General features: G+C 42.9%; 1 protein-coding gene across 6 annotated transcripts in view; it reads right to left on the reverse strand.

The window, feature by feature from the left end:
- Positions 1-27,523, reverse strand: part of PPP6R2 (protein phosphatase 6 regulatory subunit 2) — a 151,878-nt gene that overhangs the window by 68,850 nt on the left and 55,505 nt on the right. For all 6 annotated transcript variants that reach the window (XR_005592724.1, XM_039520189.1, XM_039520188.1 and 3 more), the window contains 5 exons: positions 18,976-19,221; positions 8,858-9,044; positions 7,982-8,119; positions 3,242-3,307; positions 1,662-1,774 (listed from right to left, as the gene is read on the reverse strand). Coding sequence is in view for 5 of the 6 variants with exons in the window: in XM_039520189.1 (XP_039376123.1) it covers positions 1,662-1,774; positions 3,242-3,307; positions 7,982-8,119; positions 8,858-9,044; positions 18,976-19,202 (731 nt within the window). In the remaining variant the exon portion in view is untranslated. The remainder of the gene's footprint in view (positions 1-1,661; positions 1,775-3,241; positions 3,308-7,981; positions 8,120-8,857; positions 9,045-18,975; positions 19,222-27,523) is intronic.

A 27,523-nucleotide genomic window follows, 5' to 3' on the forward strand; every position in this document is an offset into this window, starting at 1 on the left:
AAGACTCAGAGTCTAGCACAGTCCTGGCAAGGAACTGAAGGCCCTAAATGAAGCTGTCCTATAATGCTCTAAACTAACGATTGACAAGAAAACATTAAGCTGGGCTAAGAGAAGATCTAGTCTGAGGGCATGAGGGAAAGTTCAGTTTGCTCCCTGCAGCAGCAGCAAAGGAACTGAAGCAGTTAAAGTTATGGATGCCCTTATATGGACTAGGGTGCTAACATCAACCTCATGTAAGATCTATCATGTGCCTCCTAACAGACCTGGCTTACCAAGGCAGTTCTGCAGCTAAGCAACTGGCGCGCCATATCCCTTATGGGAATGCACAGAGGTTCTCAACTTTTTTTTTCCTGAATAAACTGAAAGCTTAGATTCTGCAGAATTACCTGCATCCTTCCGCACACCAAGAAAGCTACCTACACTTGACGAGACAAGTGAATGAGTAGAATTTTCAAGCCCTAGTTAAACTCTCCTGTTTTTCATTTCACTACTTAAAGATGAGCTTCATTCAGTGAAACCCTATTTTTTATTCCCCCACCCCCTTCTTGACAAAATAATTCCTTTTGGCCTAAAAAAAATCTCATGATTAGTCTCAAAACTGAAGTGAATATTTTTAGAATGTTTGATACAATTAATTAGGAAATTACACACAAATCACTTATGTTAAAAGAACAGTATTAAGGTTGCAAAATCAAGCGCCCAGAGGAAATGCCAGAATTCAGGATGCCTGTGCAACCTCAATTTGGCCCCTCTGGGCTTATATTTTTCTATGGGGCCCCTTCCAAGTTCAGTGCACAGCATGGACTGTGCTCTGGGAATGGTTGTGTAGTGAAGGAGGCTGTTGTCTGTAGGACCCCTACCTCATTTGTCACAGAAATTGGAAGGTGTGTAGAGAATGATGCAGAGAGGATTGCAAGAAGGGACAGGATGGTCTCATGGATAAGGCAACTGAATGCCACCCTGGAGAACTGAATTCTATCCCGCCCCTACCACAGTTTCTATGCAACACTGGACAAGTCACAAACTAAAATGTTCACAGGTGGCCACTAACTGTGTTTTTCTCACTTTCAGTGTGCCTCACAAGACAACTTGGGCCAGATCTCTAGAAGTGTTGATTGCAGCTGTGCCTGGAACATACAGCATGCTAGAGAAATGCTACGTACACTTGAAAATCAAGCCCTAGACGTCTCAAGTTTGGCACCCAAAATTAATGGAGAGTTTTGGCTTTAAACTGTCTGAGCCTCAGATCCCCAGCTGTAAAATGGGGATACCACCCCTCAATCTCACAGGGGAGTTGTGTAAATAAATTAATGTCTATGAAGTAGTCAGACACTATGGTGAGAATATTATTACCATGACTTTCTTCTCAGTTCCCTTCTGTTTGTCACTCTCAACGGTGGTGTCTTTTTTATTAGTATAGACTTTCAAGGCAGAGACCAAGTTTTCCTGTGTCTTTGTACAATGCAAAAGTACAGTAAGGCTTGACTGGGGCTTTGGGTGTTACCATAATGTAGCAACAATAAATATCATTAGTTAGAACAAGTGTGAGGAGTGTGACAAAGGTCTGAGATTATTTACTGCACAGTTCATGCCATGTCAGGAAATAACATTGCCAGCAACAGTCATTTTAGTTTAGTAATACTCCTCTGACATGTACTTACGATTCCAGTGCTGTGAGAAGCGGATCAGGCTCAGATATCTCCTGTAGCTGGTTGCCCTGGTCTCTGCTCAGTCTTATGATATCACACAAGGTCTGGGAAGCATTTGATTGCCTCTGTAAACAATGTCAAAGGTCACATTTAAGTACTAACTACACAGCTGGGTTCATCATGTCCGTCAGAGGAAATGTAATGCAGTTGGGACAGAAGAGAGAACAGCGGCCAGCAATCCATGGAACTAAGCAAACAAGAATCCCTCAGATCAAAGCCAGCAGTACTCCAAGATAACATGGAAGATCAGATATATTCTGCCTTAATTAACTAGCTTTCAATCCAAGCTTATATCTTCATAGCATCATTCATATCAGCAACATAATTAACAGAAAGATTTTAGATTCTTTAACTCACAAGTTAAAATAAACTAAAATTTAAAAATGAGGTTTTTCTTCTTTACTTTTTAGGGCAAGACTGTTACTGCAGATGTTTCATCTTTGCTTCTCTCTACTCAATAATATTTCTTACTTCCTTAAAAATATGAAACACAAAAGAGTTCTTTGACAAAATTCCTTAAATACCACTGGTTTGTGTTACAAACCTTTAGTTGCTGTATTTTTTTTGATTGTGTATCATAATAGCTATCTGTTTACTAATCCAAGCCATTTATTTAGACACTCTCCATGGCCATCTTGGTACTGTAACCCTCACCTATCCAATAACATTGCTGAAGATACCAAAGTTCACAAACTAGCTGTTTCCCATGTACTTTCACAAAGAGGTAACTTCAAATGTGATGACATCAGAATTTGACCCTTCCAGTAAAAGCACAAACAGCATAACAAGAAAATCATTATACAACCACTGAATTCATTTTGCTGCTGACAACTGTGGTGATGTGTTGGTGAACAACCAGATCAAATACACCTCGCTAAAATAGAGATGGAAAATTACCCTAATGTTTTCTGGTCTTAACCTTTCAGCACCAGTGACTGCAATCAGGATACCCAGGTGTGATGGACTCATGTAATGGGCTAAATTCCCAAACCAAGATTATATGTTATGTGAAAATGGCTGGAAAAAAAAATTTGAGCTGTCTTTTTTTATCTGTATAATCTAGTACTTGGCACTTTTCTTGCACAGGCTCAAATAATTGCATCTTGTAGATTTTAGTAGGATATTAAAACAAAAACATTGTTTTTGGCTTAAAAAATTAACTAAAGACCACTACTAGCCAGTTGTCGAAGTCTTTCAATAGCATACTCCAAGTAGCATGTTCTCAATAAACCTCATTGAATCGTCATCGACTGTAAGGATTCCATCTAAATTCATACCATACAGAGTTTGGCTTAGAATAATCAGGAAACTGGTACTAAAATGACTAGAGAAAACCCCTTTAGTTGATGTCAGGCTCAGTACTCAAACGAAGGACCGCACTGCCACACATATTCTCCATTACTATGCTCTCCCCATTAGCAAGATGGGCATTCTTCCAAGAGTTAACAAAAGGGTACTCTCAAGTGCCCATGCTTCTAGACCTCTTATTCAGTTTACAAAATCAGACAAAAAATAAATGATGTCACACTCACATCCTCATCCTGGCTCGAATGGATCAGCTCCACAAGTCTCTGAATTACTTTTGCTTCATTAAGCCACTGAGGAGAAAGGAAAGAGCCCCTGGTTTGAGATCACATAACTCGGTCAGTTACTACTTACAGCAAGCACTGCTTAGCATGGGATACATACAGTGAGGAAAATTAGTCTCCCTCTGTTTCACAGTCTACAAAACATAAGCACTACACTCTACTTCCTCAGGGCTAGAAATTGTTGTATGTTAATTTGCACTGACCAAATAAACATCAAATCTTTGCTATGTATTGTCCCTGCAACAACTGCCAGACCTAGTCAGTAAATTTAATGGGAGTTGAAACCAACTGAGATGGATTCACTATGTTTCTTAACACAAATAAATATTATGGAATCACAGAAAAGAGAGATGACTAACCTAATAGGTCATCAGATCAATTTCCTGGCCAATGCATATTTTTTCCTACAATGTGTCTTGTTTTAAATCTCTAGTTTTATATATAATAGCTTAATAGATTCCAAAACCAAAAGGAACCACTGTGATAATCTAATCTAACTCCTGTATAACACAGACCATAAACTTCCCCACAATAATTTACAGAGCAGGTATTTTACATAAAAATATCCAATCTTGATTTTAAAACTGTCAGTGCTGAAGAATCCACCATGACCATTGGTGAATTGTTCCAATGGGCAATTACTGTCACTGCTAAAAATGTACATCTTACTTACACTCCAATCTGAATTTGTGTAACTTCAACTTCCAGACATTGGATAGTGTTAGACCTTTATATGCTAGACTGAAGAGCTCATTATTAAATATTTGTGCCCCATGTAGGTAATCAAGTCACCACATAACCTTCTCTAAGTTAAGCTAGATAGATTCAGAGCTTTGAATCTATTACTATAAGGCATGTTTTTTAGTCCTTCATTCGTTCTCATGGCTCTTCTCTGAACACTCTCCAATTTATCAACGTTCTTCTTAAATTCTAGACACCAGAACCAAACCCTCTAGCACCCCACTAGAAACATACCTTTTCAGTGATGACTGGAAGTTTACAATTACATTTTGAGACCTATCAATTATCCAGATTTTAATCTATTTAATGTGTACTATTTTAATTTTATACCATCTAATCAAACACCTTAATTAAGTCTAAAGACTCAAGCAATGGGCTTAGTAATTGTGATCTGACCTCAACCAGAAAGGATACCTGTGCCAATACCACCTAGTGTACTGTGCCCATAGATGTATAGGCTGTAAGGCCAAAAGGGACCACTGGGATCATCTAGCTTGCACTCCTGCATAACAGGCCAGAGAACTTCCGTGAATTAATTCCTGTTTGAACTAGAGCAGAACTTTCAGTTAAACATCCACTCTTGATTTAAAGGTTGCCAGTAATGGAGAATCCACCACGACCCTTGCTAAGCTATTCCAGTGGTTAAGACGCAATTTTTTAACAGTGACAGTAATTATTTCCAGTCTGAATTTGTCCAATTTCAACTTCCAGACCACTGGAGTTAAGATTAAGATATAAGCAGACAAGGGAGTAACATCTTCAGAAAACACTGAGCAAGTTAGTCAAGAATGTGGGTCCCTGTCTGAATCTTAACTATGTTTATAGTCAAAATGGACTTACTAATTTGGGTTTTAACATGTGCTTTCTTCTCTTTCCTCTTCAGCCCAGTGGGGGAGCTGTTCTAAGGACACTAGGTCCCAGCAACCTGCTCCCCTCTCCAGGAGGCATCATACCCCACCATTAACACCAGCTGAACCTTTAATAGGACTGACTTTTACAAAGCCCCTTCTCTCCCAGAAGGGTCTCAGCTACCATCAACAACCAGAAAGGAAGTAAGAGGTGAGCAGGCTGATTATAAAGGAAACATTTCCTATCTGCGAAGTCTATTTGATCAGGGAATATTCTCCTAAGGAAAGTGGACATAGTACTCTAAAATATACTGCCATAACAATTCTGCATTGGCTATGGGGAAAGGACAAGATCCATAAATCTAGTTATATGGCCCCCATCACCCTACTATCACGTGTTTAAAGACGGTCCTGAAGCTCGGTTTACATTACAGAAAACTGTTAAAATTTTCAGTTGCCACAACAGTGCTGCTAGGGTACACTTGCATAAAAAGTGGTCCTCCTTTGGTGTGGGGCATTGGTCCAACCCTTTACCTCCTCCTACCTCTCCAACTATTGCCCTATCTCCTCTTATTCTCTTCACCTATCAACCTCCCAACTGACTAACCATGCCATCTATAACCATTATACCAAAGTTCCTCTCCTCCACTTCATCTCCAACTTGACTTCTGCCCTCTCCACTCCTCTGAAACTGTTCTTACTGAAGCTGCTAGTGACTTCTTCCTAACCAAATCTCAGCACCTCTACTCCATCCTTTTTTATCTCTTAGCTGCTCTGAACACCACTGCCCATTCCCTAACTGTTCAAAATCCTGTCCTCCCTTAGGGTACGTCTACACTACCCGCCGGATCGGCGGGTAGCAATCGATTTATCGGGGATCGATTTATCACGAGTAGTGTAGACGTGATAAATCGATCCCCAATCGCTCTCTCATTGACTGCTGGACTCCAGCTCGGCGAGAGGCAGAAGCAAAGTCAACAGGGGAGCGGCGGCCGTCGATCCTGTGCCACGAGGACGTGAAGTAAATGATTCTAAGTCGATCTAAGATACATCAACTTCAGCTACGCTAGCTAACGTTGAGTATCTTAGATCGATTCCCACCCGCCCCCCCAAGTGTAGACCAGGCCTTAGTTTGTACAATCCCAACTGCTCCTAATTATCCTCCTACCTCTCTGTTCATTTCTTGTGTCTCATTTGGAGTCTCCCTCCTCCACCCATTTCCCTTTATCAGTGGGGGTCCCTCAGACTCTCTCCTCCTCCGTCTACACCCACTTTCCAGGGGATCTTATCTGCTCACGTGGCTTCAACTACCGTCTTCATGCTGATGACTCAAATTTATCTCTGTACCCCTGACCTGTCACTCCCTATCCAAATCCCATATCTTAGGCCAGTCTCTTCAATATCTCCTTGTGTAAGTCCGGCAATCATCTTAAACTCAACATGGCAAAAAATGAACGCCCTTTCTTGCTATTGATATTACTACTATCCTCTCACTCAAACTTATAATATGGGAAGCTTTGACTTCACTCTCTCTCTCTCTTTAGACCCATACATCCTGTCCATATCTAAATTTTGCTATTTCTGTTGCCATAACATTTCTAAGAAACAGTCTATCCTCTTTGTCCATACAACTAAAACTACCGTTCAAGTCCTTATTTCATGTCTTGACCTCTTCTCTCTGGCCTACCTGACACCCACATCACACAAACAAGCCCAACCAAAACGTTGCTACTAAGACTAACCTGTCATTTTAATCAAGTTATAACCCCTTCTTTACATCCCTCCACTGGCTTCCCTTTCTCCACTGTGTCAAAATCCAACTTCTGGTCCTTCCCTTCAAGGCCCATCCCAATTTAGCTGCTCCCAACTTATCTGATCTTGTATCTTAAACACACAGTTCCTCCCTGTCTATTCCACAAAGGAATTTGTTCGCTTGTCCTACACATACCTCCACTCTCTCTACCACATATGCATTGTATGGCACATGGTGACCCAAAGTTGCAGCTTGGGATAACAGCCTGATACTTTATCAATCTTTTTGGTGTGGCAGGAAATCCCTTTCCCTCTATTACACTCTACCAGGGAGCATGAAGAAGGATATAACGTTATAGCTTGTCTAGGGCAGCTCCTAAACCTAGTTTCACAATACTCAGTACACTCTTACCTGAGAGAATCTATCCTCTAATTGTTTTTGTTTGTTTGGCTGTTTTTTGACTATTTGATTCCCCATCTCTGATTGGGCTGTTAGCCTTCCTCCCTAAAAAGAAAGAAGGGCTCCCCTCCCCCTTTTTTTTTTTTGGGGGGGGGGGGGAGGGGAGAATATTCATGCCTAGAGTTCATGGTCTGATATTTGCAGCGCTGATCTGCCATGCTGCACTTCATGAAGGTGAGCAGGTGGACCAAGCGTTGATTTTAGTATTCCTTTATTTCCCCCTTTAGAAGCTTGTCCCCATGAGCCTGTTTCTGACGGGGAAGCAAAACTGGGCTCAGAGATTGCTCCAGAAATAGTTCATGTGTTTATCAATCTCCCTGTCCTTGAAGAGGCTGGGCTTATTCATTTCCCCTCTTCCACATGGGCCCTTGATAGGTCTCTCAAGAAACGTATTGGCTTGGGGTTTACTGATGGGCTTCCCAGAAGCTCTAGCCCTCTCTGTGCATCGGATCCACATGGGCCAGGATAGGTCTGTTTTTCCCATGGAGGTCTCAAGAAGGAATACGAGTAGGGATCCCTAAGGAGCCTGTTATTGAGACAGTTAGTCTGCAATAAAGTTTGGAAATTCCCCTCAGAAAAGCTTGGCAGCAAAGTGGTCTTGTTGAGCCTGCTGCTTACTGGGGGCTCAGGAATAAACGAGGGGAACTTCAGGAGGTGGGACATTCCTGTTGCCAGTGACTGACAGACTAATTCTTCCCCCAAACTACAAGTGGGTTGATGTCCGCATTGCACCAGATCTGTGGATCTTAGAACAAGCAAGAAAAATATGTTTTTAGAAGAGGAGTGAATTTACTCTCATATTACTTGAAACTGAGTAATATCTCCGCAGAAATACTTTCTCCCCCCTGCACCAACCACAGAGAAACATTAAGCAAGCCTCACATTTAATACTTCCTGACGTAGAGGTGCTGGTTCCACGCAGCTGATCAGACGAAGCAGCAGGTCCATCATTGCAGATGTATCAATATGCTTTAGTACCAGGCTAATAAATTGGTCTTTATTTCTCAAAAATGCAATCACCTTTAAAAAGAAAAAAATGCAACATGACTTTTCTCTACAATACATAGAGGTGATGTCACAGAGCTCTCAGTACTCCCCAAATTTGTGTTTCAATCAACCAATGAGAAACAGCTAGGAGGATAAATAATTCTTCTTGAGAACAGGGAAGCAAAGGAACATCTGAAAGCAAGGAAGTGCCAAACAGAGCTCCATTAACAGTCCTTTGTCATATCCCAAAGAAATCCTATTCCACTAAGATATATGGAGATTGAGGACACTGGTGAAGCTGAAGAATTTTTAATCCCACTGAGGCTCCTTTGTATAAAATATCTCCATGTTAAAAGGAAGTAAAATTTGGAATGGAGTTAACTCATCCCCATAATACTGTATGGCAAATATTCCAAGCCTCTTAGCTGTACGCACAATACTTGTATGACAAGTTTATATGTTAAAACATCACAGGATGGGCAACGTGCAATACCCCAGACACAATTGCCCCGCTGAAGCAAAAGTGAAAGCTATATACTAGTTGCTAGGTGCATAAACAATTCACACATATCAAAATGGTAGGGTTGACAAGATGCCTTACAAAATGCATACTCCATTTCCAATTCCAGCAATCCACACCAGATCTACAAAGCTCAGCATTTTCCTCCTCTGGGGAGGAGCGAAGAAATTGCCAGTTCAGTGCTCATACAACCCATACAACTACATCACTAGTAATCAGTGTGTTTGTATCAAAACAGACTCAATCACTACCTGTTCAGTTTTTCTTGCAATGAGATTCCCAATAGTCTTGCTGAAGAAACTGGCAAGCAAAGGGTTCAAAGGCGGCTCGTGATTCAAGAAGTCATACAGGATGTTCAATAAAGTTTCATCCCCTCCTAGTTTGTCGTTGATCTGTGGCACATCAGAGGTCAGGAGTTCACAGGCTGTATTCGGATATCTAGAGACACAGAACCAAAGCAGCAACTGAAGGTGAGATTAGAGCCTTCTACAAATTCTTAGAAGACAGTTGAAATAATAATTCCTATGAAATAAATCCACAACACAAATCCCTCAATCCATTTATGATACAAGAACTCACTTCAGAACTCCAGCTTTGGATGGGTATCCTCAAGCAATGCCCAACTTTATCTGCCCACCTACAAGTGACCCACAGAGGCTCACCTAGGAGATCCCAAGAGTGCTCCAGGCACACTGAGAGCTGGGGGAAGGGGGGCAGCAACACCCATCCTTGACAAATAACTGTAGCTGCATTTAGGGCAGCATGAGAACAAATCTCCTTCCCCAAAAAAGGGGGGAGAGAGTGGCCTGACAATGGAGAGGTGGGAGTGCTCTTAAGGAGATGAATAGGCCAGTTACAGTGAAGACAGCTCTGAATGCTGAGATCCCTGCAGAGCTACCATCCCATCCCATGCCACTTCCCAATGAAACTCTGTGGTCACAAAAGAGAGAGAAGAAATAGAACCTGTGGGTTTTCTATCTGAACCCTCTTTCCACTGCTAGCAGAGTTGGTGGTTTTTTTCCTTCCCAAACCCCTCTCTGCACCCCAGGGTTTATTTTTTCCTGAGAATACACTGTGAAACAAACCAAGAAGTTTTGGAAAAGAAACATAACACTCTCACTTTGTAGTAAGTATATTCATTCCTCAAATACAAAATGGTACACACCATCCAAAGGAAGCCCTTGCAATTCTACAAGTAAAATACAAGAACAGGATAATAAAATACTCACAGTCTATTAGTTAAACAAGACCTATCACTCTTTTGTATCATTAGATACTGACCAACTTTTGCCAACTTACTTGCTTTTTCAGGACCTCGCCTATTACAAAGTTTTGACCAAATCAATCTAAATATGCTATCTAATGAAAAATCTAAAAAAAAATACAAAACATTAATGCTCAGTATGCTGGGCAGAAGTATGGTTCTCTTAAAAATGAACACAACTATTTGCTTTCCAGTGGAAGAAGAGAGGGGAGGGGGGGGAGAATCCAGTGAAACCAGAAGCTGGGAATGAGTGACAGGTGATGGATCACTTGATGATTACCTGTTCTGTTTATTCCCTTTGGGGTACCTGGCATTGGCCACAATTGGAAGACCGGATACTAGGCTAGATGGACCTTTGATCTGACCCAATATGGATGTTCTTATGTTCTTAAAACAGATAGATCATTTTCTATTCAAACTGTTTCGTTAAAAAAAAAAACTATGAAAAAATGTAAACAAAACAATTGGTTAGCTCCATAGCAACACTTATTGACTATCTTCTAAGCATTTACTCCTCAAAAATTGTGATAGTTTGTGTGGGAAATATACTGTCTGCAGATAAGAGAGTGACAGTCACCGCTGGTGCTGACTGTGTGCACACACTATTGCAAATTTATCTGTAGACTTCTATTTCAAGACAACTATAATAGACATTAAACTTACATTACAGCTCCCACTGAAAATATTTAACCAAAAATGCAGCTCAGCATCCTTTACAAGCCAGGATAAGGGCTCCAAGATTGTTCTTCTATGTGTGATTTAATGTCTTATAAAAATTCCACTGGGCCCTTTGTGGAATGTTGGCAGCTTCAGAGAACGGTTAATTATTCAATTTAAACCCCAACAGGCATAATTGATAAAGGTCACAATAGTTACTGCCCCAATTATATTTACAGACTATGATTCTCCAGACACTAAGACAGAACCCAATAAATCAGCAGTGACACTCGGAGAATAAAAGGAAAATGTCAGCCCTTCCAAGTCAGTGGCCTGTGTGTCTCCAATTTAGAAGACAAAAGACAGTTACCAAGCTGTACAGTAACTACTGTTCTTTGAGATGCGGGTGCAGACACGTATTCCGCTCAGGCGTGCATGCGCCCAGAGCATCAAAGCCGGAGAAATTTGCCCAGCAGTATCCATAGGGCAGCGCTTGTGCCCTCTTGCCCAATGACCCCTCCCCTTGATATTTAAGGGCAGCACAGGCTCTTACCCCCCCAGTTCCTTCACAGCGAATGTCAAGAATTGGGGCTCTAATGCAGTGGAGCTGGAGGAGGGGTCATGGAATACATGTCTGCACCCACATCTTGAAGAACAACAGTTACTGTACAGGTAGACAATAGTCTTTTTTTTTTTTCTTCGAGTGGCTGCAGACATGTACTTCACTCAGGTGACTCACAAGCTGTAACAGTAGGAGGTGGGGCTCGGAGGTTACTTAAAGAACGACTGCAGATCTGCCTTTCCAAAGTTTACTACTGCATCTAGGTCAATAGCATCACTGAAGAATGCTACTGATGTCACTTAGGCCCTCACTGAATGTGCCTGTAACCTCTATGGAGACGTGGTCTGAGCTATTTCATATGTCATCATTGTGATTGCTTCAGGCAATAGACTAACTTCAACCACACTTGAAGAGGATGATGGAGCAATCTCACATGCTGGACTACGCAAGCACTTGCGGTCATATGGCCTAGTAACTTCAGGAATACATGGACCATAGCTGAAGGTTGAGATTGGAGTGCCAGAGAGAGGAGACAAATTGCTTGAAATCAATCGTTCAGCAGAAATGCTCTCGAACTCAAAGTCTAGTAGGGCACTTATGAACTCAATGTTTTGAATTGGTATTAACGACAACTTTCCTTTGTTCAGAATCAGGCCCAGATAATCAAAGAGACATACTGTGAACTGGACATGACAGAGGACTTGTTCTCTGGACTTGCCTCTCACTAACCAATCGTCCAGGGATGGAAGGACATGAATCCCTCTTTTTCTGAGATATTCTGCTACTACAGTCATGCATTTGGTAGATACCCACAGAGCAGAGGACAGCCCAAAAGGAAGCACAGTGTACAGATAATGCTCACCTGCCTCTAGAAATCTCAAACCTCCTGTGACTTAGGAAAATCACCTCATGGAAGGAAGCATCCTGAAGATTGAGGGCAGCAAATCAACTGTTGTGATTCAAAGAGGGAAAACTAGTCGCTAGGGTAACCATGCAAAATCTCATATATTTGATGTACTTGTTAAGACTGTGGAGATTGAGGATAGGTCTCATCCCTCTCTGGGATTTGGGGAATGAGGAAGTACTGAGAGTAGAATCCCTTTCCCCAATTCTAAAGAGGAAATTCTTCTATGGCCCCTGAAGCCTGGAGAGCCTGCATCTGATGAAGAAGCAGGGACTTGAGAGGGGGGTCCCTGAAAAGGGATGGGGAATGGGCAGGAATTGAATAACATAACCCAATCTCATCATGCTTTGGACCCACTTGTCCATAGTTAACTCCCAAGCCTTGTGGAAGTGGGACAGTCTATCCCCAGACGGAAGAGAAATGGCTTGAAACTCAACGACTGGAATGCCGACAATGGAGAGTCAGATTGGCTGCTTGCCTGAAGCTAATGAAGGATGGCCTGACTGAATAAAATTGGCATCAGAAGACCTTCTCCTATGAGATTTGTGCCCCTGATGTCTAGCCGGATAATATGACCTAAGGAACCACTGAAGGCGATATTGCTGTTGTCGCCCCAAAAAGTGACACCTCTATTATCAGTGTAAACCCCCCCAATGAACACAGCTTAGCTTGAAAGGACTTAAAGGAATGTAATGTTTCATCAGTTATCCCTGAAAACTGAAATTGGACAAAGGGTAGGGTTCTCAATCATCTGTTGGACCTCAGGAACTATACCAAAGTTCTGCAACCATGAAGACCTTCTCTTTGTTACAGCAGAGGCTGTAATTCTAGAGGAAGTGTCAACCATGTCCAAAACTGACTGCAGTGATATCCTCACCATTAGACGACCTTCTGCAATGAAAGCCTTAAAACTCTTTCCTGGAGGATTCTGGCAACCTACCTGTAAATTTTGCCATTGATTTTCAATTTACAAAGTCATACTTTGATAAGAGAGCTTGCTTATTGGTAATGTTCATTTGTAAGAATAAGGTAGAATAAATTTTCCTCTCCAACAAGTCCAATCTTTTAGAATCCTTGTCCTTGGTGTCAACTTATATCTCCCCTGTATCAACCTCTCATTAGCCACCATTACGACAAGAGAGTCAGATGCCAGATACAAGTGGAAGCACTTGAAACCATGCAGAGGCACATAGCATCTCTTTACTGGTATGCTTTGCTGTGGGTGGTAAGGGCGCTGGGGTGTTCCAAAAAGTTTTTGCCAGTTCCAAGATCACTTCATTTATCCTCCCTGGATCTGAGGATTGCAGAATATCCAACAACTTGTGTGTGTTCTCCTGAACAAACTTAGCCTGAATACCCAAGGCTGAAGCCATGCATCTCAGAAGATCCTGGTATGATTTAAAATCCTACGGTACTGGGAAGGAAGAGTCCGGCATTGCAGAGTCATCTTCTGATGAATGAGAGGAAAGAAGTAGAGCCAATCGAACCTCCTGTGGTGCCCGTAACAATTCAGGCTGAACCAGTTCCGCAGGAGCAACTGCTAAACTGTGGTTGCAGCAATGGATGTTCAGGAGGAAAGGCTACTGGAGAAATAAGTGACCTTGCTCTAGGCTGCAATGAGGATCAAGACCAAGCCAACCACAGAAAATCCCAGTGGTTCCAAGGAGTATGTGGGCAGGAGTATGGCTCTGGTGGCCAGCAGGAACTGGGCTAAGGACCTTATTTCTGCTCCGGAAGCAGTGCCAATATCTGCACCAACAGTGATCCCCAGGAGGTCTCAACAACTTTAGAAAGTGATAACAAAGCGGCATGAAAAAGAAGGACGACATCCCTGAGTGCAACCCTGAGGATCCTTCCAAGTAGTCCACAGGCAACAGAGTCGTCGTCCCAGGAGCAGCCAGCAAACGTCTAACTTCATCCAAAGTCCAGCACAAAGGACACATCCATTCTGACAAAGATAAAGTAGTCAGTACTTGAAACACTGATAAAGGCCTCACACGCGACACTGGAGCAGATGTCAGCACCAAAGTCAAAACCAGCACATTCCCACACATGAAGTGTGCACTGGAGTCATCATCGGCACCAAAGATCATGCCTGCACTGACAATCCCCTCAGTACTGAAAAGGCAGCAACCTCAATTCAACACTGTGAACAGAGAGAGGCCCAGAAGATGGCACCAACAATAATGGAAGGTGTGCAATCAGTTCAGACAGCACTGAGGACACCAAAGCAGCAGCAACCACAGCCAAACATTCCCGAATTAGAGGAGAATCAGGAACAGACAGGCAAAGTAAGTCCAATGGTGGTGTGGAAACCCTTGGTGCCGACACCGACATCATCAGTACTGGACTCAACAGATGCCCCACAGACGGTACCAGTGTCAACGATATCAAGTCCACTTGCTCTTATCTTGGTAGATGGCCCTGCTTTATCTCACATACCGGATGAATCATGGTACTGGTCTACACTCCTCTTAGACGGGAAGGAGGAATACCTCCTAGCTCTGGAACGGCCCCAGTCCATTTCACGAGATCTTTGTCTAGGAGGACCAGAGAAAGGAGAACAGTCTCTTCCTCCTAGGACAGGAATCTGAATCTGGCTAAACCACAGCCAGTGCCCACTCGGACATCCTCAAGGGGCAGCTGACAATCTGTGGATGTCACCAGTATCGCAGTGGGCCTCATGGCCTGCTCCAGAAGGTGCTGCTTCAAACGTAAGTCCCTCGCCAGCTGGGTTCTTTTCTTGAATGATCTGCAGATGGAGCACCTTTCTTTAATGTGCTCCTCTCCCAGGCACAACAAACATCGCATGTAGGGGTCACTAGTGGGGATAACCACCCCACACAATGGACAATGTGGGCATCTGTAACAGGGTGCTACCAGCAGCACCCTGGTCACTTACAGTGCTGCATCCTGGAGAAGGCTGCAGGCCCAGCTGAGGGCAATTACACGCTTTCTGGTGGGGAATTGGGAGCACCTGGGTGACAATCACAGAGCTAACAAGATAACTAGGGAGAATACAAGGAGAAAACAGGAAGTAAGAGGGAGCGCAAGAGGCACTCAAAGAAAACTCAGAGGGTGAGCCTGGGCTGGGGAGTGAGGGCTGCAGGGAAGCCTGTCTTGGCTATAGCCAGTGTTGCACGGTATTGTTATGTAAGAGGGGAATAAATGCACACCTTGGTGAAAGCTAAACGGCCTGGTGTGCATTTGTGACTGTGAAACCATCTGAACTGGCTAAGCAGAGAGGTTCACTGGGTAGTGACGGAGGCACCTTGTAACAGCAAGACACCAGATAACTATCTTAACTAACTACTACTCACTAACGCTAAGGGCAGTGATGAGCTGCCAAAATTTTAACAACGGGTTCCCTATAAAGTTCTGATAACAGGTTCCTATAAAAGTTCTGATTTAACAATGGGTTCCCTAGCAAGTTTTTTTTTTAAGGGGTTACTTACCCATGTATTTTTTTTTTCCTGATTAAGAACCGAAAAGCCTGACATGTCAGGAAAATACAGATGTATTTTAACCCTACCTAAAGTTCTTTTTAAAAAGATGGGGCTGAACTAAAAATGAGCTCCCCACAGACAGTCTCAATTTTTGGTCTTTTTCTTATATAGGCTCTATTTACCCCTCCCCCCCCCGTTTTTTTTCACTTGTCTGGTGTCTGGTCAGTGTGTGTGCACTGTGTGTGGTCCCAGCTGCTCCCCCCCCCTGATTGAAGCAGGTGTGGTGGGTGCCTGCCCTGGGACAGGCACCAGTGGATGGATGGGGGGGCTGGCAGCAGGGGGGCGGGGGGGCAGGGGCTGGAGCGGAGGGGAGGGGGGGGCTGGCTGGGGGCAGTGGCGCAGGCGGGCGGGCGCGCGGCGGGGCGGGGGGGCTGGGGGGGGGGGGCGGGCTGGGGGGGGGGGGGGGGGGGGGGGGGGGGGGGGGGGGGGGGGGGGGGGGGGGGGGGGGGGGGGGGGGGGGGGGGGGGGGCCTGGGCGGGGGGGGGGGGGGGGGCTGGCGGCACGGGGGGGGGGGGGGCAGGGGGCAGCAGGCAGGGGGGGGGGAGGCAGAGCAGCAGCAGGGGCAGGAGCAGCCAGGAGCAGGCAGCAGCAGCAGCAGCAGGGGGGGGAGCAGCTCTCACAGCTCTCTGCAGCACACAGCGGCGCGAGCCCGGAGGGGAGAGGAGGGCTTAGGCCCAGAGCCCCCATCAAGCTCAAAGGGCAACTTAGCTAGTTAAGCTAGGGTCTAAAAAACTAACCTAACTTTCGCTAAGCTCTTACTGAACGCGCGCCCCAACCGACTCAACTCACCCGGCTAAGGGTACTACTAAACTATACTATTAACTACATACAACAAAGTCCCAGAAAGACTGAGACAGAGAACTGTGAGGTGCATTACTACACGGAACGCTCCAACTCTAGCTACGAACAGTGAGAATGAACTAAGAAGGATCGGGGTGGCACTGTCCTTAAATAGCCAGAGAAGGAGCTATTGGGAGAGAGGAGGTGAGCGCCAACCCTATGGGTAATGATAGGCAAAGTTCTCCAGCTCTGGTGCACTGGGCGTGTTCAGTGGAATACACATCTGCACGCACTCAAAAAAAACCCCAAAAAACCCAACAACAACCCACAAACTGCTGAGCAGTTCCACTTCCACCTAGGTGAAGCTCTGTGAAAACTTCAAGTAGCATTTGCTTCTCAGATGACTTTAGCCAGGTATGCTGCTGCTCCCTTAGGCCGGGTCTTCTGGCAGTTCTCGTATCAGTAAAGCTATTTCAGTTGGGGAGAGGATAATTTTTTACCAAAATAGTTTTATACTGGACCAACCCCTAATGTGAACACAATGATATGGGAATCACTATGCAGGTATAAAGCATCTTAATACTGGTATAACTGTATCCGCAATCGGAGGGTTACAGCACTTTAATTATACCGGCATAGTTAAAGTAATACAACTTTTGTGTCTAGATGAACCGTTATACTAAATTTAGCTTCAGGAATAAATCATCCACAGAGGAAGGTTACTAAATAGCTCTCAGATTAGCTGATAACTCTGCACTAACACAAAGGTGTATGATACACAATTCACCCATGTTTGCACTAACACAAAGATTGTATTATATATACATACACTTCACCCATGTTGAAATATGAGTATGGGAATGGTTCGGAGGTTGGAAGGCAAACCACACTACACAAAGGCAAATGCACACAATCTAAAACTCATAAGACTTCAAGCACACAGTTTAAGATGAGAAGACAACAATGAGCATATCTCATTATCTTTCTTATTTGTAACTCTCACTCTTTTCACCCTTAGTTTAGAGTCATCCCAGGCTGTTACATCTAGTTTAGACTATAAACTCTTTGGAATAGTAACCCGCCATTGTTTTGTCTGTGAAATGTCATGCACATTTAATGGCACAGTTTAAATAAACCTTAAAATTCTACAGATCCCTTTGCAAACAAGGTGCAGGTCTAAAAAGAGGTTTTCTGTTCTGCCTCTCAGCAAAAAGATTAGAGGTACTAACTGTCTGGTGATGATGCTGAGCAGTGATGCTGATGACAATCACAAAAAAAAATGAAAAGAAAAAGAACTTAAAGAACTAGGTCTGGTTAATTACAGTGCTCTGCTCTGACACATGAAATTCATGGATTTATTTTCTTGGCACTGATCACTCATACCCCCAGAACATGCTTAGACCCTAGTTTGCCTCACATTGCTCAACATCACTCCATCTCATTAAGCAGTAGCACTAATGGACTCCTAAAGCAAATTCTGCCCAGTCCTCCTTAGGCAGAAAGAGGGAAAATGGGTGGAGGGCTCCATTAAGGACTCTGAAGATTAGCCTCACCAATGCATATTATTCTGGAATGTAAAAGAACAATGGAGAAAGCCATAATAATGTTGCCTGCATAAACACTGGTACAACAAGTTATTTGATACAAATCTTCATTCGTAAAATAATGACAATCTAATAATACATTCCTGGTTCCTTCTGACTTCACAGATTTTATAACAGAAATATTACCATAGTAGCCACAAGAATACAGTAACTTTTCACATTGTTTCATTACATTCACATGCCTGAATATATTCACACACAAAAATATTTCACTATCTTACATACGCATTAAGTTACGTACACTGTCACTATAGACAGTGTTGTTAATTTAATGCATATTTAAGATAGTGAGATATAGATTTCTAGTGACAATGGTAATAACTGACCCCGATCAAACCCCAGGAGCACAGTCACATACACTTGCACATGTACATCAAGATTTCTGACATAAATTTAACAAAGAAAAAAACTGCAAATTCCCCAACTCCAAAACAAAGGCGTTTGGTCACATTATAAAAAAGAGTAATAAGTGAAGCATGCATGTGTAAATACAATTCAATACAATAAGCAAACACTACAAAAAGAAACAAGCTCTTTCCACACACCCTAATCCAAAAGTGTATTCACTATTTTAGTGCACCTTCTAATAATTCTGCAATTTTTATGTATGCAGAGCTCCACAAATTCCAAGACTTTATTCCTGGGAGAGGTTCCCTATATTTTATGGACTGTATCGGTTTCAAGTCAATGGCCCTCAATGAATCTATATCCTAGTGAGCATCATTACTGTCATTTCTGGGATTCTGACCACAGAATGATGGCCTGGGAGAGATTCTGAAACAAAACTGATCTCTCTGCTGCCAGAGTTTCCAATTAAAAGAAACAAAAGAGATGAATTCTTAGATAAAACACTGTATATAAACTCAATGAAGTAATATGAAAAACAGAGCAAGAAATAGAATATTGTGATGTAATATTCACTGTGAATCACAAAATAGTCAAATATTTATTTCACAACCTGAACCTCAAGGCCTTTTTCCAAGGCAGGAGGTTTCATCACCTTTGCACCAGAGAAGAATTTCTGCAGCCAATTCTCCAATTCATTTTTCTTCCCATAAAAAAAAACAAAAAAAAAAGAATCTGTGTACGTACTTGAAGCGGACCTTCTCGTCCATGTCCACGGGGGGCTCATGTGTGATGAGGCTAACCAGCTCCTCCATGCAGTGCTGCTGGCAGATGAAGTCCAGCAGTTTGCGGTTCTGTGCCTTGCACTCCTGTAGGATGTCATCTTCATCCATCAGCTCGTGCAGTGTCACATCCTCCTTATCCAGCAGCTTGTCCACATGTGATGATGTGTTTAAATCAAACTTCCAGAACATGATGATGGAACTCACCCAGCTGCAATGCAAGAGGATAAGTGTTAATACTCAGCCTCCACAAGTCAAGTGAAGATACAGTAAGGGTCTTTTCAGGGTTCCCCTTATGTCTCTGAAAAGGAAATAAAGATGAGTTAAATTATTTAAGCAAAATGAAATACACAGTTATGTGACTAAAAAAATTAATCAGCACCCTCCATGCTACATCTCTATGCCTTAAGGTTCAATCCTGCAAGGTACTAAGCACTGTGACCCCAATAAAGTCAAGTATTTAAGCATGTGCTTAATTTTAAGCAGAATAGTCCCACTGAAGTCAATATGAGTGCTCAAGAAAGTGCTTAAATGTTTTGCTGTGCTTAAAGTGCTATCTTGCAGGATTCAGCGCTTCCATTGTAAATATAGGGTTAATTTTTCAGGACATTAGTTTTAAGGATCACAACCAAAGAAGTTAAATAGGTGATATTTACTTATCTATCAGTATTTTTTCCTACTCTGAAATGAGCACCTTCTGCTCCATAACCGGTTCACTGTTTTCTCATCTTCCAAGCACAGAGAGGCGCTCCTTAAAAACCCTCTTTCTAGCTACAAAATGAAAAGGGAAAGACTAAGAACCTTTTGTCCAAGTGTCATATCAGACAAAGACAACACATCTATTTTAAAATGATAAAGAAATGCACTGAAGACCAGACAACCACACTGCAAAATGTTTTGAATGAAGCACTATGCTGTTCTGTGCAGGAAATGGTCACACGTTGAGTGAGTAAGCCCTCACAGAAGGAGGTGGGACCTTTTATGATATTTTGTAGGCCTGAGAAACCCTTGAATGTATCCATCTGGAAATAGGGGATATGGATACTTTGCACCCTTTCTTAGGTCACTCATCTACTCCTGAACTTGCATCTAATTTCCTGCAAGGATTAGTTATGCATAAACAGAATTTGAATATCCCAACCATAATTAAAGTCCACCACGACTGATTAAAAGAAGGCAAATAGACTGGATCAAGTTAAAATCATAATTCTGGAGGACAAAATTCTGAGGCAGGCCTGAAAATTATCTCATCTGGGAAAAATTGTAAGTATTCCAGATAGGTAAGGCACCTGATTTCACTAACTCTTCTGCTCAACATAATTGCTAACAGGAAAAACAATATTTTAAATGGAAACTACAGGGAAGGTCCTCTCTGTAAATGAAGGTTCAGAGATTACATCAAACCACAGTAGTCTCAAGACGGCATCTCTACAGAGACACAGCTTTCAGGAATTAGAAAATGTGAAGTTGCTGCCAAAACAGGTTAGAAATGGAACCAATATGCTCCAAGACTCCTAACACTGAGTTTTGGACCTTCAGGAAGCTGGGAATCAGACCCAATCAAGATCTCAGTTTAAGAGAAGGAATTTCAATATATCCCTGGTTGTGCGGCCACGTGGGATTTTTGTCCTTTAAAAGCTCACCATGAGGATCAAATTTTCAGAATCTCTTGAAATGTCCAGATTTGGGGACAGTTTCTAAGTTTACAAGCTCTCCTGAATATTCATCGCTTTAACAGGCAAAACCTCTCAGGTTCCAAGCTAAGAGTCTCAAGATGCTTTAAATCTGGGAGTTTAAGAGAATCCTGGAATTGAATTTTTCCCAGCCCAGGACATTCAGGAATGCTGAACTGACACATGCAGGAGTCTCAGAGACGATGGGTCTCTGCACCACTACATTTCTGTTAACCACTTGAAGACTAAATTATTTAGTTCCTATTCTCATTTGCCCAAGTGGCATCTGCTTAGAAAGCTAGGCTATAGGTTTCTCTTTTGCTAAAATGTAGGTGATTTTAACTCTGACATGCCTTAAGTTGGGAGCTCCCCAGAACAGACCAAAATGAGGCTTTTGAAAGCACCCAGTGGGTACTACTATAAAAAAGCCATCTCAGTAATAAATCAACAAAACCATCTGCCTCAGGAGCAAGAGAATTTCCCCTTGCTTCATTCAGAACTATTAACTTCTATTTTCTTGCTCCTGCCTGGAAGTGCCAGTACGCAACACATGTCTTACTGTTGTTTCTCATATGAATCGCAATCAAGTCCAGTGGAAATCTCATGAGTAGAGAGAAAACCACTTTCTTAACTGCTTTAAACCCTAGGACATTGTTGTGATCAGCTTCCTGGGACAACCATTTGCCTAGAATTCTATAGAGCCAATCTGAACTTACTCAGGTGCACAGAAGATAACCTGGTTCCTGATACTGAACATAATCAGGATATTTTGTAAAGTACAAAAATGCATCACCACCTTGGAACAGTTTTCAAATCCAGCAATTGTCATAACAAAAGTAACTATAGTCTCTGAATAGCAAGTACTCGAGGAGTTCCCAGAAGAAATACAAATTGTAACATCCTTCTGGGCAACTGGTTTAGAACCACAAATGTCTCACGGAATGCCTAGAGGTGGGCCAGATCCTGACAGGGCACCAAGGAATTCCTCTGAAGCATATATAAAGAAGTGAAGGATGCAAGCAGCTGAAAGACCTCATCAATATGTGCAGATACTATTTAGGCTATAAAGGAGTTGTCTATGATCATCCTGTTATAGACTGCCCATCAGAGACACCATCAAACTGATGAGAAACAAGGAATGGGAGAAAAGTGAAGGCCTGGAATTGAAAATGGGGCCACAATTTTACAAAGTGCAGGTAGTTTTGGTACTACAAGCAAACTAGCACATGCATACAGTCTTCCTTGTAGGACAATGAAAATCCTGAGGAGAATTCTCTATCAGAAAGACCAACACTTCATGAAGAATCAGGCCTTGAACACCATCAATCAGCTTGGACAGAACCAGCACTGGTGAAGTCTGTCTGTTCCCTTTCCTTCTAAAAAGAGTCCAGACTGAACACACACCCCCTCAAAAAAAAAAAAATCTTCAGTAAAAGGAGTACCTGTTACAGGAGAAATGGTTACTTACTTGTAACAAGAGTTCTTTGAGATGGACTGCATATTCACACTCTTGGGACTTGGGTCAACCGATGCAGGGACGGTAGAACCTTTCAGTAGCAGTGCCCATTAAGCACCCACGCTCCCCTGCCCTCCCTGTCTAGCACTCCAATGTGTTCTAAGGGCTTGAGTGTAAAGAGGCCGTGGCACTATTGACACCTCAGTTCCTTCCACTGCTAACACAAAAAAACGCAGACATCTTAATCTGCACTCCAGAGGAGCAGGGAAGGTGGGCGAGGAGTGTGACCATGCAGAATCCATCAGGAAGAACTCCAGTTACAAATAACCTTCATTTCTTTCTTGAGCGTTCTCTGCTGTCCTTCACTCGGTGTTTAGTGGTCCAGAGGCAGGATGGATGAAGGAGAGAGACTTGGAAATCCATGAGAACACCTCTCTCCTTTCAGTTTTGAGTCCATCTAATTGAAGGTCTAATCTTTGGAAGAAAGTTCTGTTCTAAGAGGGAAAAAATGATATCAATCCAAGATGGGTTTCTTTAATAATTTATATATTTGTTGCCTTTTTTCTCTTTCCTCTTTTTATCTCTCTCCCTGTCCCTTCCTCTTACCCTTCTGGGTCACTTATTTGGCCAAAGGACACAAAGGCATATTACTTAACGTTTAAACTAACCAACTCAGGAATGGTAAAGCATCCCCCAATCTACTGGGCTACCCAGGCCCAGAACTGTAAAGACTTTTTTGCATCTGCAGTTACAGCCTTTGCAGCTGAGCCAGCCTATGAACTGCCCCTCTCATCCCTTAATGCTGACATTTTACTGTAGACTCACAGACATATGGGTTGTCCGCTGGAGCTGACAGGCTAAGTGAGGTGTGAGCAACCAGATACTTTCAATGTTGCTTGGTTGGAAGCTGCTGCCAGGCTGTAAGCGAACCTGACTTCCTCAGATAATCTCATTCACAGTCATCCTCTCAATAATCCAATCACTTGCATTTAGGGGACAATTAAGTCATGTACTCAAGCCCCATTCCAAGAGACCTGAACAGGGCAGAGAGGAAAACAAGGGGAGAGAGACTAGGGGATGTGGGCTGTTTGCGGGATCTGGGGAAACAGTCAAAGTGGGAAAAGAGTCCTACAGAAAGTGTGTTTTGGAAAAAGAAACATTTAAAATAAATGAAACTATACAGAAAAAAGAAAACTAAGGATGACATTAAAAATAGAAAAAAGGTGCAGAAGAGGGCCAAAGATGCTCTTGAATAAACAGATCCACATATCAGGCACAGATGTCATATCTGGGATGTTATTCTGCCTTAACATTGCTGAGGTCACTGTTAAGGCTCTATGCTAGAGGATAAGTTTCATGAAGTTGGGGTATGTATCGCTTTTCAGTATCTGTTGGACATAAAAACATAAGAACAACTTACTGGGTCAGACCAATGGCCCATCTAGTCCAGTTTCCTGCCTTCCAACAGTGGCAAGTGCCAGATGCTTCTGAGGGAGGGAACAGAACAAGGCAATTTTCAAGTGATCCCTTCTGGTAGTCAGAGGTTTAGGGACACCCAGAGCATGGAGACAGAGTGAAAGCCTTACAAAGCACTGGAGTATGTATAAACAGTGTTGTCAGCAATGTGAAGTAGCAAAGCAGCAGATGATCCTTAATCTGTCATTACCTCTACTTTTCAGGGGGGTTTCCAAAAGTTTTTCTCACACATACACACAGTGTTCCAGGGTCACAGTGGGGCAGATAAATGACTGAAATTACAATAATTTAAAGATTATAATAGTTAAAAAGGAGGAGAAAGACAAATGCAGAGTCCTGCACTTAGGACAGAAGAATCCCATGCACTGCTACACACTAGGGACCAAATGGCTAGGCAGCAGTTCTGCAGAAAAAGACCTAGAGGTTACAGTGGACAAGAAGCTGGATATGAGTCGTCAGTGTGCCTTTGTTGCCAAGAAGGCTAATGGCATTTTGGGCTGTATAAGTAGGGGCACTGCCAGCAGATCGAGGGATGTGATCATTCCCCTCTATTCAACATTGGTGAGGCCTCATCTGGAATACTGTGTCCAGTTTTGGGCCCCACACTACAAGAAGGATGTGGAAAAATTGGAAAGAGGCCAGCAGAGGACAACAAAAATGATTAGGGGGCTGGAACACATGATTTATGAGGAGAAGCTGAGGGAACTGGGATTGTTTAGTCTGCAGAAGAGAAGAATGAGGGGGGATTTGATAGCTGCTTTCAACTATCTGAAAAGGGGTACTAGAGGATGGATCTAGACTGTTCTCAGTGGTAGCAGATGACAGAACAAGGAGTAATGGTCTCAAGTTGCAGAGGGGGAGGTTTAGGTTGGATATTAAGAAAAACTTTTTCACTAGGAGGGTAGTGAAGCATTGGAATGGGTTACCTAGGGAGGTGGTGGAATCTCCTTCCTTAGAGTATCAGAAGGGTAGCCATGTTAGTCTCGATCTGTAAAAAGCAACGTCACATGCGTCTGACGAAGTGAGTATTCACCCACGAAGGCTTATGCTCCAATACATCTGTTAGTCTATAAGGGGCCACAGTACTCTTTGTTGCTCCTTCCTTAGAGGTTTTTAGGGCCTGGCTTGACAAAGCCCTGGCTAGGATGATTTAGTTGGGGATTGGTCCTGCTTTGAGCAGGGGGTTGGACTAGATGACCTCCTGAGATCCCTTCCAACCCTGATATTCTATGATTCTATAAAAAGTCCTCACAGAATGTTTTCTCATTTTATGAATTAACTAAGCAGTTTAAAAAAACCTTAAAAATCAAAAGCTGTCACATGCAACTGAGTCAACAACAGGGATTAAACCCTCAACCTTCACACTGACAACTCAGCTCTATACCACTTGAGCTACAGCAGTAATAGATAACCTCTATTTAGTTCAGCCCCTAGAGGGGGACTTGACACATTTTCCCACTGACTTACAAAATTGTTTGCTAGACAGCAGTAGCATCACAGAAATTAGGAATACTGGATTCTATTCCTGACTCTGGGAAAAGTGTTTGGTTTAGTGGTTACAGATTGAATGTTCTTTGGTTATATTATCTGAAAGCCAGGGCAACTGAGTAGCTGAGATTTGGGTCTACCATGTTATGATGTGTAACCTCCATTGATTTATTTGTAAAATGGGGTTGAACCGCAGACTTGACTGCCTTTTACAGTTGGGGTTTATCGCCTTTGTCAATAACAAGGTTGGTGAGGTGCATGAGAATGTAAACCACAGTTAAGAGATGAAATCTGAACTCATGGTCTCTGTTTGCAGCTCAGGGAACTTTCCCCTGGTCTACAAGAAGTTTTGGTGGGGGAGTGTTGCTGTCCATCACCACCAAGCCCCTGATGGAGGTTTTTATATAAGTAGATACGATTACATCATCACTGCTAACTACTACCTATTTGTTTTGGCATAGTTCTTTACAATTATGAAGAAAAACTAACACAAAAAACCACACTACCTATCTGTAACTGATTAATCAGCACGTGAAAAGCCACATGGGGAACACTGCACAGATCCAGAGTGTTTTAGATTTCTTGCAATAGACACCCAAAGAAAGGGGACACAATCCAGTGAAAACTTCATAAAGGGCTGATTTGGGAACTCCTTACTCTCTGTGTATCAACTCAATTTTCATCAAACCACCATGACAAATTCAAATAGTACTTAAAGTTTACATTCTGTGTTTATTTTTTTTTTTACCATTTTAATTAGATTAAAAGAAAACGCAAAATAAATAAAATACATGCATCTGATGAAGTGAGTATTCACCCATGAAAGCTTATGCTCCAATACATCTGTTAGTCTATAAGGTGTCACAGAACTCTGTCGCTTTTTACAGATCCAGACTAACACAGATACCCCTCTGATACTTGACACAAAATATATGTTTATACATGCTTGTTATACTGAAAATTTTGACTCTGTCGTAACTATTGAGTTGTGACCAAAGCCTCCATAATATTAAAATACAATACAGCAAGTTGGAGTTACAAATATAGCATGAGTATGGCATTACTGCAACAGTGAGCCAAAATGCCCTGGCCCACCACAGAAATGATGAAATAAAGGACAGAAAAAAAGGGGGGGGGATGGGATTTTTCAATAAAACAATATGTTTGCCATAAAACACAGAAATGGCTAACATACACACCAGTCTTCAAAAGTGCAGAGTAATATGCCTCCCAAGAGTATCCTCTACATTGGAGTTACAGGATAAAAAGCTGTTTGGAAACCTGCTCCCCTTGACTGGTTCTGCCTCCCACAAACAATTTCAGCTACATGATTACCACCTACTTCTTCTGTGCTCTCAACTGCTCCGAAAGGGTGAAGAGTCTGTGGGCTGGTCTACACTAAGGAAAAAATGATATAGATCATCGCTCCAGCCAGCTCGTGAATAAGCTGCTGAGAAGTGAAGTTATCTTCGATAACCGATCCCCCTCGGCCGTGAGATCCGATGTCCGCTCTCTCTCCATGGCCGCGCGCCCGCCGCGCGGGGGGAGGGGGTGGAGGTCGATAGAGGCGATTTGAGGCGCGTATATATCGATGCTGATATGCTAGATGAGGCAGCGATATATATCCCGTCCTATCGCCGCGACACCGCGCCATGGAGTTTTAATGGCCTCAGACTCCTTGCCTTTCCTATTGCTCTGCTGTCTGCTATAAAACAAGTGACAACCAGGCCTCCTGATATTGGTACCTCCTACCATTCTGAATTAGTGGCTCAGATCAGCCTCAACTGGCTTACTCTTTCCTCTGTTCTAGAACCAGCCTATTCTGCATCATATGTCAAGCTCATCTTTCAAGTGAGAAAAACAAACAAATTTCAAGATTTGCTTCCTGGTTGCCCCCTCACTCCATAGTAATAGATAAACCAGTTTTCTAACACTGAAGGAAAGAGTTCTGAGCCACCTTTCACTCAGGGCTCCAAACTCTAGGCCAGGGATCGGCAACCTTTCAGAAGTGCTGTGCCAAGTCTTCATTTATTCACTCTAATTTAAGGTTGTGTGTGCCAGTAATACATTTTAACGTTTTTAAAAGGTCTCTTTCTATAAGTCTATATTATATAACTAAACTATTGTATGTAAAGTAAACAAGGTTTTCAAAATGTTTAAGAAGCGTCATTTAAAATTAAATTAAAATGCTGATTTTACACCGCCAGCCTGCTCAGCTCGCTGCCAGCCTGGGGTTCTGTTCACCTAGGCCGGCAGTGGGCTGATCAGAGCCTGCAGCTGGGACCCCGGGACCCCAGACCGGGGGAGGAGGGGGGTTCAGGGGTCAGGGCAGAGGGCTGGGCTGGGGTGGGGTGCAGGGCAGAAGGCTGGGTGTATGCGGGGGGTTCACGGGTCAGGACAGAGGGCTGGGGGAGTGTGGG

This window comes from Mauremys reevesii, linkage group 1 (assembly GCF_016161935.1).
Source record: "Mauremys reevesii isolate NIE-2019 linkage group 1, ASM1616193v1, whole genome shotgun sequence".
NCBI lineage: Eukaryota > Metazoa > Chordata > Testudines > Geoemydidae > Mauremys > Mauremys reevesii.